The sequence below is a fragment of the Gymnodraco acuticeps genome, unplaced genomic scaffold (genome assembly GCF_902827175.1).
Source record: "Gymnodraco acuticeps unplaced genomic scaffold, fGymAcu1.1, whole genome shotgun sequence".
Lineage (NCBI taxonomy): Eukaryota > Metazoa > Chordata > Actinopteri > Perciformes > Bathydraconidae > Gymnodraco > Gymnodraco acuticeps.
Window position 1 is genome coordinate 1 of NW_022990536.1, and position 13,377 is coordinate 13,377.

The 13,377-nt window shown below is 42.5% G+C and overlaps 2 protein-coding genes across 2 annotated transcripts; both read left to right on the forward strand.

Moving 5' to 3' along the window:
* Positions 1–3,849: 3,849 nt before the first annotated feature.
* On the forward strand, positions 3,850–7,508 carry LOC117553387 (POC1 centriolar protein homolog B-like). The gene is made up of 3 exons (XM_034227289.1): positions 3,850–4,060; positions 5,346–5,537; positions 7,112–7,508. Exons 1-3 carry the CDS (start codon positions 3,850–3,852, stop codon positions 7,252–7,254), a joined length of 546 nt encoding a protein of 181 aa, XP_034083180.1. The 3' UTR covers positions 7,255–7,508.
* A 2,397-nt stretch (positions 7,509–9,905) lies between these two features.
* LOC117553389 (protein ANTAGONIST OF LIKE HETEROCHROMATIN PROTEIN 1-like) lies at positions 9,906–13,153 on the forward strand. The gene is made up of 3 exons (XM_034227291.1): positions 9,906–10,256; positions 10,695–10,944; positions 12,428–13,153. The coding sequence occupies exons 1-3, from the start codon at positions 9,976–9,978 to the stop codon at positions 12,539–12,541; spliced, it is 645 nt and encodes a 214-aa protein (XP_034083182.1). The 5' UTR covers positions 9,906–9,975; the 3' UTR covers positions 12,542–13,153.
* The last annotated feature ends 224 nt before the right edge of the window (positions 13,154–13,377 follow it).

Here is a 13,377-nt window from a genome sequence, read left to right on the forward strand (position 1 = left end):
GCTAGGAACATTTTAAAATAATGACTTTTTAATTATCAATCAATCAATTAGTTGACATAGAATAACCCTGTGATCTTTCTTTCTTTGATCATGAGTCACTTATCTAGCAAAAAAAACTAAGGATTTGTTCATTTCAAAAAATGTAATTTAAGTATGTTGTACTGTTATTTTTAGAAAATTGTCCAATTATGTTGTTGTGGTTCAGGAAACTAGCAATTTCAATACATCACCTTTTGGCCCTGGGTAATCATTGTCTGACATTTAAGAGTCACAATTATGCAATTAATGATAAACAGATGAATGAATCATTGGTGGTCTGTTTCTGAAAATGGAACAAAAATAATGCAAGAGTTAGATTAATAACTTCAAATGTAGGAACTCATTTTCTATCTCCTCTAGCCATAGAAAAGCTGACTTTCATCTGTCAGTTTATCATAAAAAACATTTTAGATTATGGGATATGTAGTGTCTCTACTTTAAAGAGTCCTCTCCTGCTGATGTTCAGGTGTATATCAGTATGTAGTGTCTCTACTTTAAAGAGTCCTCTCCTGCTGATGTTCAGGTGTATATCAGTCTGCAGTGTCTCTACTTTAAAGAGTCCTCTCCTGCTGATGTTCAGGTGTATATCAGTATGTAGTGTCTCTACTTTAAAGAGTCCTCTCCTGCTGATGTTCAGGTGTATATCAGTGTAGTGTCTCTACTTTAAAGAGTCCTCTCCTGCTGATGTTCGGTGATATCAGTATGTAGTGTCTCTACTTTAAAGAGTCTCTCCTGCTGATGTTCAGGTGTATATCAGTATGTAGTGTCTCTACTTTAAAGAGTCCTCTCCTGCTGATGTTCAGGTGTATATCAGTATGTAGTGTCTCTACTTTAAAGAGTCCTCTCCTGCTGATGTTCAGGTGTATATCAGTATGTAGTGTCTCTACTTTAAAGAGTCCTCTCCTGCTGATGTTCAGGTGTATATCAGTATGTAGTGTCTCTACTTTAAAGAGTCCTCTCCTGCTGATGTTCAGGTGTATATCAGTATGTAGTGTCTCTACTTTAAAGAGTCCTCTCCTGCTGATGTTCAGTGTATATCAGTATGTAGTGTCTCTACTTTAAAGAGTCCTCTCCTGCTGATGTTCAGGTGTATATCAGTATGTAGTGTCTCTACTTTAAAGAGTCCTCTCCTGCTGATGTTCAGGTGTATATCAGTATGTAGTGTCTCTACTTTAAAGAGTCCTCTCCTGCTGATGTTCAGGTGTATATCAGTATGTAGTGTCTCTACTTTAAAGAGTCCTCTCCTGCTGATGTTCAGGTGTATATCAGTATGTAGTGTCTCTACTTTAAAGAGTCCTCTCCTGCTGATGTTCAGGTGTATATCAGTATGTAGTGTCTCTACTTTAAAGAGTCCTCTCCTGCTGATGTTCAGGTGTATATCAGTATGTAGTGTCTCTACTTTAAAGAGTCCTCTCCTTCTGATGTTCAGGTGTATATCAGTATGTAGTGTTCTACTTTAAAGAGTCCTCTCCTGCTGATGTTCAGGTGTATCTCAGTATGTAGTGTCTCTACTTTAAAGAGTCCTCTCCTGCTGATGTTCAGGTGTATATCAGTATGTAGTGTCTCTACTTTAAAGAGTCCTCTCCTGCTTGATGTTCAGGTGTATATCAGTATGTAGTGTCTCTACTTTAAAGAGTCCTCTCCTGCTGATGTTCAGGTGTATATCAGTATGTAGTGTCTCTACTTTAAAGGAGTCCTCTCCTGCTGATGTTCAGGTGTATATCAGTATGTTAGTGTCTCTACTTTAAAGAGTCCTCTCCTGCTGATGTTCAGGTGTATATCAGTATGTAGTGTCTCTACTTTAAAGAGTCCTCTCCTGCTGATGTTCAGGTGTTATACCAGTATGTAGTGTCTCTACTTTAAAGAGTCCTCTCCTGCTGATGTTCAGGTGTATATCAGTATGTAGTGTCTCTACTTTAAAGAGTCCTCTCCTGCTGATGTTCAGGTGTATATCAGTATGTAGTGTCTCTACTTAAAGAGTCCTCTCCTGCTGATGTTCAGGTGTATATCAGTATGTAGTGTCTCTACCTTTAAAGAGTCCTCTCCTGCTGATGTTCAGGTGTATAATCAGTAGTAGTGTCTCTACTTTAAAGAGTCCTCTCCTGCTGATGTTCAGGTGTATATCAGTATGTAGTGTCTCTACTTTTAACAGAGTCCTCTACTGCTGATGTTCAGGTGTATACCAGTATGTAGTGTCTCTACTTTAAAGAGTCCTCTCCTGCTGATGTTCAGGTGTATATCAGTATGTAGTGTCTCTACTGGGACATGTCTTCCATGCTCTAACGTTCAAAAAGCTCTTTATTTTTCTCATGTGCTGCAGCACCCTTTTTTCACCCTCTGTCTGAAACCAGAGCCCAGTCTGCTCTGATTGGTTAGCTGGCCGGCTCTGTTGTGATTGGTCAACATCTAGAGATGTCCCTGCCCTTAGCCTATCAATTACTACATGTTTGAGTGCTAGGGGGATGTACATTTGCGATTTTAGCCTTTGCAGACCATTTACATGCACAATAACGTATATAAAACACTACAGGAAAGGGACACCCCCTAAAAGCATAAAACGGCCTCTTTAATTCTCAGGCTCTTACAACAATGCAATGAACAAAACTATTTAACAAAGAAAGGAAATAGATGAATTATTCTTTGCTTTGACTTGCTTATCATACTAATCGAAAGCTCTCCGTCAAAGTTGCAGCAGAAGTCTCATGACTCGTAGCTGCTGGTTTGAATCACAGGATGTTGTTGAAGGTGTCCTTGCGCAACAACACTCCTCTCTGCAGCCACCAGTAAAATGTGCCTCTCCTGTGAAGTTTCTGTTGTGCATGTGTGAAACCATTTCAATGTGAAGTCATGCTCAGTTGTCTCTGCCAGGATAAATGAGGAAAATGTGTCCCTGGTTACACTGAACATAATGTTCTCTCTCTCTCATTGTTCGTGCGTTTCTTTGCTCATGAAAAGGGAAATCATTTTGTCACGACCGCTCCCATTAAAAGTAAAGGTTACATTTCTTTAAAAGTACATTACGCGGTGTGGCTATCGCTCTCCGTAGAGTGCTAATAAACCTTGTGAAACTTGGTTAGTAAGTCGGGGTGAAGAGTCTGTGGTTAAGTCAGTAATCCAGCCGTGAGTCATCCTCCTGCTTCAGTCGAGTTACAACACGCTCAAGGCTGCACGGAGGACAGAACAATGACACAGGAAGCATGGTGGTTAAACCTGCACGGCATTAAGTGTCATCAACTCCCATTAGCAAGTCTAATTCATTCTCTGATTCCTGTACATTTCAGACGGGGCCTTAAAGCACGCTGGATGGAAAGGCTCATCATGTATTGTGTTTTATTAGTGATGAGACTCAGATCTGAAATGTATCTCCATCCAATAATGGATATTATATTATCGATATCCATCTATCCATCCATCCATCCACCCACCCACCTACCTACCTACCTACCTACCTACCTACCTACCTACCTACCTACCTACCTACCTACCTACCTACCTACCTACCTACCTACCTACCTACCTACCTACCTACCTACCTACCTACCTACCTACCTACCTAACTAACTAACTAACTAACTAACTAACTAACTAACTAACTAACTAACTAACTAACTAACTAACTAACTAACTAACTAACTAACTAACTAACTAACTAACTAAACTAACTAACTACTAACTACTAACTAACTAACTAACGAATGATGATTTCATTTAGTGTGGGTTCTGCCGTACAAAGCATTTGATGAGAACATCATTCATGGCAGAGCTGAGCAGAGCACTAAAGAAAGAAAACACCCTCACAAACACAAGACAATGCACAATGCCCTGAAGATCAATCGGCTGAACACCAGTCTTTCTCTCTGTCTCTCTCTCTTTCATCTCCAGCTCTTAAACGGTCGAACACACTTGACACCCACGCAGGCCGCAGCCAACGGTCACCTCTCCAACGGTTTGCCGGCGCGAAACAGAGCCAGTTCAGGAGTGGGAGGATGGATGGGAGACGAGAGCACCAGCAGGGCAAAACGTACACACATCCTTTCCTCAAGTAGAAGTACATATACTCGTGTTTAAAAATACTCTGGTAGAAGTAGAAGTACTGACTAAACTTCTTTACTCAAGTAAAAGTAAAGAGGCTTTGAAATGTACTTCAGTAGAAAGTACCCATAACTAGCAGCTGTTTTAAAGAGTACCTGACCTCCCTTTATATTAATAGAACAATAATGTCATTGTTAGCTAATGAATGTTTCCATGCTGAACAACGGCAACATGACAACGTTTCCATTGGTCCCTCTTCTTTAGAGAAGACCAGGAAATGATGGATACACGGATCGTGTTCAAATCAATAGGCACGCAATGACTCTAAAGAATAATGATCACGCACCAAACACACATTCAGACTAAAGGAACCAGCTGTTTGGGAAATGAGAGAAGTAGAAAGTACAGGTATTTCAGTTCAACATGTAAGAAGTAGAAAGTACAGGTGTTTGGGTTCAACATGTAAGAAGTAGAAAGTACAGGTATTTGTGTTCAACATGTAAGAAGTAGAAAGTACAGGTATTTGTGTTCAACATGTAAGATGTAGAAAGTACAGGTATTTGAGTTCAACATGTAAGAAGTAGAAAGTACAGGTGTTTGGGTTCAACATGTAAGATGTAGAAAGTACAGGTGTTTGGGTTCAACATGTAAGAAGTAGAAAGTACAGGTATTTGAGTTCAACATGTAAGAAGTAGAAAGTACAGGTATTTGGGTTCAACATGTAAGAAGTAGAAAGTACAGGTATTTGAGTTCAACATGTAAGAAGTAGAAAGTACAGGTATTTGGGTTCAACATGTAAGAAGTAGAAAGTACAGGTATTTGAGTTCAACATGTAAGAAGTAGAAAGTACAGGTATTTGAGTTCAACATGTAAGAAGTAGAAAGTACAGGTATTTGGGTTCAAAATGTAAGAAGTAGAAAGTACAGGTATTTGTGTTCAACATGTAAGAAGTAGAAAGTACAGGTATTTGTGTTCAACATGTAAGAAGTAGAAAGTACAGGTATTTGGGTTTAACATGTAAGAAGTAGAAAGTACAGGTATTTGTGTTCAACATGTGAGAAGTAGAAAGTACAGGTATTTGGGTTCAACATGTAAGAAGTAGAAAGTACAGGTATTTGTGTTCAACATGTAAGAAGTAGAAAGTACAGGTATTTGGGTTCAAAATGTAAGAAGTCAAAAGTCGTCAGAAAAATAAGTAGTGGAGTAAAGTACTGATACCAGAAACATGTACTTAAGTACAGTAACAAAGTTTTTCTACTTCCCATGTCTGGCAGGTGGTGCCTCTGTTTGGACTGGGGGAAACGGGGGAGGAAGAGGAAGGAGAGAGGAGGAGGATGAAGAGGAGGAAGATGAGGAAGAGGAGAGAGGGCAGACCTACCCACTTGAAGTTCTCTCCGCTCCTCCCTCCAGTCTGGACTCTACCCTGCGGCACATTGTTAAACAGCTGGATATTCTCACACAGGTCAGTTTTTGAGCAAAGCAAAGCAAACCCCCAGAATGCAAATGAAACCCCCCAAAATCATCATAAAGATTGAGAAACGCCAGCAGGTTACTGTTAAAATACATTAATCCCGGAGTCGGATCACATTAACTTATCAAAAAGTCTTGGTCTGTTGTTTTTCTCTTAATAGGAAAGGTTGATGCAGGGTTAGGGTTTTTAATCCCCTCTGTGAAACTTCAATTTTTCCATTTGAGGCCAAGTCAAATAAAGACGCCATGAAAAAAGTCACAGCAGTGGGTTTAATGGTTTCTCCCCTCCTCACCTTGGAGCAGGCAGCACTAGTAGATAATCAGACAAAGAAAGCTAATGATTCATCTTTCGGAAGCGGTTTGAGACTGGGCGATTTTTTGACGAATGTATTTAATTTCACATTTCTTTCTTATTTTGTATTTGTTTGGGGCTGGTGCATAAGCAAACAATGCAAAGTATGTTGTTTACAAAGTGTGACAACTTTTTTGGCAATGAGTTTCACCGTTTATACTAGGGCTGCACGACTTATCGTGTCGTGACGATAATCGTGGTATGCGCGATATTCACATCGCAGGACGTGCGATTTTTTTAATTTAAAAAAAAAAAAAATTGGGATGTTCGACAAATTAACTCAAACACGTCATGTTACAATTATTTTGCTGCTTGCTACAAAAGGAAAACTTGTGTGGCTCTCATGTCAGGGGTACTTGAGTGGGGTGACAGCAAACCACCAATCACAATCAAATCTCCAAAGCAAACGGACCCCGTGATTAAAGGTAAAAACACTGAATAAAGTTGTTTCTTGTGTTTCTCCAGTTCGGCGCTGCTAACCGAGCTAGCTCAGCTTGTTGCTCTGATAACTTAAGATCCAGACGTCCGTGACTAAAATCCTTCATCCGATTAAATATAGTTAAAAAATACCAATTGTATAGCATTAAAGTTCAAGAAAGGATGGTTTGCGGACAAAAAAAACTGTCTTTTCTTCAATTCCTGTATGTTTTCATATCGCATTTATGTATTTATCAACTTGTATGATTAAAAAGTCATCAGATCAGGATGTATACATCACGAGTTTGCTGTGCGTTTTCTCATAAATATCCCCTCCAGAAAATGCTCGTCTACTAATTATTACGTCTAGATGTATCCTCCATTTGGGAGGAATAGGCAGACAAAACTTCACGAGTTAAAAATTGGTGCATTTACAGTTCTTGTGATGAACTGAAACCCAATCTAGACATGAATACTTTTTTAAATAACTGTTCATTCATAAACAAATTCGACGTGATGAACTGTAACTCCTTCTGGACGAGTATGTTTTTTAAAGAAAGGTTAAACTTTTTGGTCGAATTTAATAATAAAAACAGGCTGGTGAATGTCTTTGTTCAGCATCAAGGCCAAAATGCTTCTCTTTTGAAAGAAACAAGAACTTGTCTGTCTCTCTGAGCTCTTATGTGATATTTCCAAAATGAGTGATTCCTAATTATTCTCCCTCCTCCTCCTCCTCCTCCTCCTCCTCCTCCTCCTCCTCCCTCCTCCTCCTCCTCCCCCTCCTCCTCCTCAAACACAAAGACGGTGTCGGTGCGGAGGAGCGTCTCACGCTGACGGAGGACAAGCTGAAGGAGTGTCTCCTCAACCAGTCCCAGATCCTGAAGGACGTCCAATCAGGAGAGAGGAGCCAGGAGACGGACGGATCACCTGTCCATTTCACCTGAGGACGACCTCGCCCTGCCACACACACAAACTGCAACACACACTGCAACACACACTGCAACACACACAACGCAATGAGTTGAAATGCTTCACATGGGTGTGTTTTGTGTCTGTCTGTCTGTGTGTCTAAATGTCGACCTTGGTGGTCTCTCATCTCAGGAGTCAGAGGGTTAATCAGGGTGTGTGTGGTGTGTGTGTGTGTGTGTGTGGGTGTGTGTGTGTTGTGTGTGTGTGGGTGTGTGTGTGTGTGTGTGTGTGTGTGTGTGTGTGTGTGTGGTGTGTGTGTGTGTGTGTGTGTGTGTGGTGTGTGTGTGTGTGTGTGTGTGTGTGTGTGTGTTGTGTGTGTGTGTGTGTGTGTGTGTGTGTGTGTGTGTGTGTGTGTGTGTGTGTGTGTGTGTGTGTGTGTGTGTGTGTGTGTGTGTGTGTGTGTGTGTGTGTGTGTGTGTGTGACCAGGATATTCTCTTCATGTCTTTCTACACCTCTTAAGGATATCCAGCTGCACAGCCAAGCATAGTCTGGCCGGGACATTCCGTGTGTGTTTGTATGTTTGTGTGCGTATGTGTTTGTATGTGTGTGTGCATGTTTTTGGTTTTTGATATGGATGTTACGTCCAATCAGGACAGCTGCAGCTATGAAAACAGACGGTGCTTGTGTGCTCGATGACCTCTGTGTGTGTGTGAATGTGTGTGTGTGTGTGTGTGTGTGTGTGTGTGTGTGTGTGTGTGGTGTGTGTGTGTGTGTGTGTGTGTGTGTGTGTGTGTGTGTGTGTTGTGTGTGTGTGTGTGTGTGTGTGTGTGTGTGTGTGTGTGTGTGTGTTGTGTTTTACATGTGCAGTTGATGGCTCCTTATTGTGGTAGCTTTATAATGTGCTGCATATTGCCTCAAATATAATTTATATGAATAAATGAAGAACTATATTGCACTAAAGTTTGTAGTAATGTCTTTATCTCGGTCAAGACAAAGGCCTTACACACATTCAGATTTGTATTTTGAATATATCACGAAGAAGGTGTGACTAAGTTTACTGTCTATTAAATCTACAATCTGCCCCTTTGTTTCTGAGCACAGTGGAATTTGACACGTCATGAGTGGAGTTTTCACAGCCTAAATCTAATATTTCTAACTGATGATAGCATTATGTAAACAGTTAGTGTACCGTATATCTTATGAATTTTCTTTATCAAATCACCTTTTCTTTAATAATATTAATAATACATGAGACTTGTATAGCGCTTTTCAGGAAACTCTAAGACGCTTTGACAGAGAATAAAAAATACAAAAAGAGATAAACTAAGTCATGTTATGATCTTTGATCCTCATGCCTCATAAATGGCAAAGAAAGCAACACTGACGGCCCGTCTACACTACAGGCGTCAAAAAATGCTTTCAACGCTTCGCCCATTCATTTGAATGGGGTGACGTAGGATATTTTCAAACTTCGCCGAACTGCATTGTGGGTAGCATGGCAAGGCGTTGCAAGCATCGCGAGCGTCTATCGGCGTCAAAAGTTGAGCAATGTTCAACTTTTAAGGCTCGATGCTTGCTCGAAGCTGGCATCAGCCAATCAAATCCCGTTTTTGCAATTCCCGCCAGTACAAGCGCTAGCCAATCAAACCGCGTGCAAGCTGGGAGAGCCAGACCGCAGTTCATTTCCTCATATTCCAAACGAGAAATTACGGTAGCAAATCACCCGGTTCTTTACGACCAGAACTATTAACGGGATACAAACCGGAGGAGCCAGGCATGGAGGGAGGTGGCAGAGACAGTGGGTGAAACTGGTAGGTTTTCGCCTGTTTGGGGATTTTATATCCAGTTTACTTCGTTTTAACATTGTTATTGCTTTGTATGTCGGGGGCGGGAGATTCATGTGATTGGTTGTTGGTCGCGTTGCTCGCAAAAAATCGCCAAGCTTCAGACACGCCCAGCTTCAAGATTTTTCGATGCCTGTAGTGTAGACGGGCCGTAACGGTACGTCCACACAGCAGCTTATCTTCCACCGCTTCTCTGCCCATTGACTTTGAATGGGGATGACGTCACTTTGCCTCGCTTTTCGCCGAACTGCATTGTGGGGGAGCGAAGCGAAGATTTCCAGGATTTCCAGGATTCAAAAGTTGAGCAATGTTCAACTTTTGAAGCTGAGCTGGAAGCGTCAGCCAATCAAATCACGTTTATGCAAATCTGACAGTAGAAGCGCTAGCCAATCAAACCGCGTGTAAGCAGGGAGAGCCAGACCGCAGTTCATTTCCTCATATTCCAAACGAGAAATTACGGTAGCAAATCACCCGGTTCTTTACGACCAGACTATTTACCGGGATACAAACCGGAGGAACCAGGCATGGAGGGAGGTGGCAGAGACAGTGGGTGAAACTGGTAGGTTTTCGCCTGTTTGGGGAGTTTATATATATATATATATATATATTGCTCGCATAAAATCCCCGGGGTTTTTTGCTTTGTATGTCGGGGGCGGGAGATTCATGTGATTGGTTGTTGGTCGCAAAAAATCCCCAAGCTTTCAGACACGCCCAGATTTTTGAAAAGCTGCTGTGTGGACGTACCATAACAGCCCGTCTACACTACAGGCGTCGAAAAAGCTTGAAGCTGAGCGTGTCTGAGGCTTGGCGCTTTCTCGCGCCCAAGGCGACCAACAACCAATCAGGAATCTCCCGCCCGCCCCCTGCATACAAAGCAAAAAAAAGCCCGGTTCTTCTACACTATTGCCAAAATGGATGCCGGTTTTGTAGCAACGGTGATGTCTCGCAGGAGGCCACGTATAGTGCGTCGCTGTTGGGTACATACAATACTCAGAAAACGTCTGCAACGGGGGGAATACCACGTTCTTGTCCAAGAGCTCCGCCTGGATGGTGTACTGTTTCAGCAGTACTTCAGGATGAGCAAAGACGCGTTCGACGAGTTGCTCGGAAAAGTCGGTCCACTGATTGCAAAGGCAGACATCCGTATGCGTTTGTCAATCGGACCCGCCGAGCGACTCGCCATCTGCCTACGGTACGTTTTGTGTATTTCTACTTCTTTAATATGACTCTGTATATAAAGAGAGAGAATGCATGCAATGGATGAATGAAGTCTGATGTAGTTCAGATGAATGACATTAATTAAGATAGCTAGGTAAACGCAGTATTGCTCCCCTGTGTGTGTGTGTGTGTGTGTGTGTGTGTGTGTGTGTGTGTGTGTGTGTGTGGTGTGTGTGTGTGTGTGTGGGTGTGTGTGTGTGTGTGTGTGTGTGTGGTATGTTGGTGTGTCTGTCTGTGGTGTGTGTGTGTCTGTGATGTGTGTGTGTCTGTGGTATGTTGGTGTGTTTGTGGTGTCTGTGTGATGTGTGTGTCTGTGGTGTGTGTGTGTCTGTGATGTGTGTGCCTGTGGTGTGTGTGTCTGCGTGGCGTATAACTTTTTTTTTTTAAATCTTGTATATTACTTTTTTCTCAGGTACCTGGCAACCGGTGACTCGTACAGGACCATAGCATTCAGCTATCGGGTCGGGCATGCAACAGTGGCTGTCATCGTCAAGGAGGTTGCGGGTGCCATCTGGACCGCGCTGGTCGAGGAGACCATGCCGGTACCACAGACGGAGGACTGGAGAGCCATCGCTGCTGGGTTCCAGGAGCGCTGGAACTTTCCAAATTGCGTTGGTGCCATTGATGGGAAGCACGTGGTGATCCAAATTCAAATCCAAATTGTACATATAATAAAATTAGCCTACAGTAGAGACACTTTACAGCAAATACAACAGCACAGATTGTTCAGAATATCAGTATGAGAAAAACGACACCCTCTGCATGTATTATGTTATATATTATGCTTATACTTTTATATTATATATAATATTTTTTATTAATATATATTATATGTTATGCTACATTACTAGCTGGCTAAATATACTGTATATGCTTGATAGCTGTGCATGTGTTATGTTATATATTATGCTTATTATAATGTTTTTTTATTATTATATTAATATATATTATATGTTATATGTTATTATGCTACATTACTAGCTGTCCATTCAATGCTAAAACGAAGTAAACTGGATATAAACTCCCCAAACAGTTGAAAACCTACCAGTTTCACCAACTGTCTCTGCCACCTCCCGCCATGCCTGGTTCCTCCGGTTTAGGTCCCGGTAGGTGAACAGAGTACAGTCATACAGGACTGGGACATTTGCCACAGCAATGATTAATTTGTCCTCCATTTTATGACATATGGAAAATAGTCAAGACCTGCGGGATCAGCATACACGCGGTTTGATTGGCTAGCGCTTGTACTGGCGGGAATTGCAAAAACGGGATTTGATTGGCTGATGCCAGCTTCGAGAAAGCACCGAGCCTCAAAAGTTGAACATTGTTCAACTTTTGACGCTCGCGACGCTTGCAACGCCTTGCCAAGCTACCCACAATGCAGTTCGGCGAAGTTTGAAAATATCCTACGTCACCCCATTCAAATGAATGGGCGAAGCGTTGAAAGCATTTTTTGATGCCTGTAGTGTAGACGGGCCGTAACGCTTCTGTCCATTCACTTTGAATGGGGTGACGTCACTTTTAGCCGAACTGCATTTTGGGAAGCGACGTGGAGCGTAGCTGGCGTCAAAAGTTGAGCAATGTTCAACTTTTGGCGCCTCGGCAGAAGCGTCAGCCAATGAAATCCCGTTTATGTAAATCTGCCAGTACAAGAGCTAGCCAATCAAACCGCGTGTATGCTGGGAGAGACTACGCAGGTCATTTCCTCATATTCAAAAAAATGGAGGGAAAATTCATTATAGCGGTAGAGAATCACCCGGTGCTGTATGATCAGTCTCTGTTCATCTACCGGGATACAAACCGGAGGAGCGAGGCATGGAGGGAGGTGGCAGAGACAGTGGGTGAAACTGGTAGGTTTTCGCCTGTTTGGGGATTTTATATCCAGTTTACTTCGTTTTAACATTGCTATTGCTTTGTATGTCGGGGGCGGGAGATTCATGTGATTGGTTGTTGGTCGCGTTGCTTGCAAAAAATCCCCAAGCTTCAGACACGCTCACCGCCAAGCGTCAACGCACGCTGCTGTGTGGACGCTCCGTAATATCACCAACCACTCCTTGTTCCGTGCTTCCTCACAGCCCTGTACCTCTCATGTGTTATTAAATGTAGTTTCTGTGACACGTGTCAAAGAGCCTCTCGTCTCCGCAGCTGACTGTGAAATGTTTTGGCTTCTGTCGCCCGGCGTGGAGACTGGAGCTGTTGATGTTTCTCCAGCGGTGGAGATGTGGTGAGCGATGCGGTCCGGTCGGGAGGAAGCAGTAAAACAGCCACACAAAGAGCGAGCTCTCCGCTGGCTGCTGTCTGCTCTCCACACCACATCCTGCACTTCCTCTCTGGCTTCACTGGTTCCTCCTCCTGCATCCTTTTCTATCTCCTAGTGACATAAAGTACTGTGGCCTCCTCCAGTTCACCCACTACCAAGAGAAGACTAGAGAAAGGTTTCAAAACACAAGATGCATTCATGGGTAAAGTAAAAAAACAGAACCTCCTGTTTCTATGTCTGTTTAGTTCATCATCACAGTCCTTTTTATCAAACACACATATTACTTCCTTTACTTGAGAGATCCTACACTTTGATTCTTCCGGTAGAAGTTCCAACACTAGACGAGAAGCTAATATACGTGTCTAGTAGTTCCCTACGCTGTTGTGCTCTTCATTCTTCAATATCTTCATTGAATTATGTGCCTGAATATGCATCAAACTTACATCATCGAAAAGTTATAATCCTTTATTGGTCCCACAGCGGGAACAGACATTATAGTACAAGGAAAAAATAAGATCGGTGGAGTAGTATCATATTAAAGGTCCCATGTCATGCTTTTCCGGTTAGTACCCGCCCCCTTGTGTGTTATGAAGGTTTTTCTGCATGTAAACGGTCTGCAGAGTCAAAACCCTCAAAGTACACCCTGTAGCGAGTAAAACTCGTAACACAGAAAATACCTCCCCAAAACGCCTCGTTGGAGATACGTCACTGTCCATTTGATTCTTCCGGGTACGCATGATGTCAACCGTACCCGGAACGAAATGGACCAATCCGTGGAGCCGTTACGTTACGTCCGCGGAGCCGTTACGTTAAGCCCCCGCTGATTGGTCCAAAT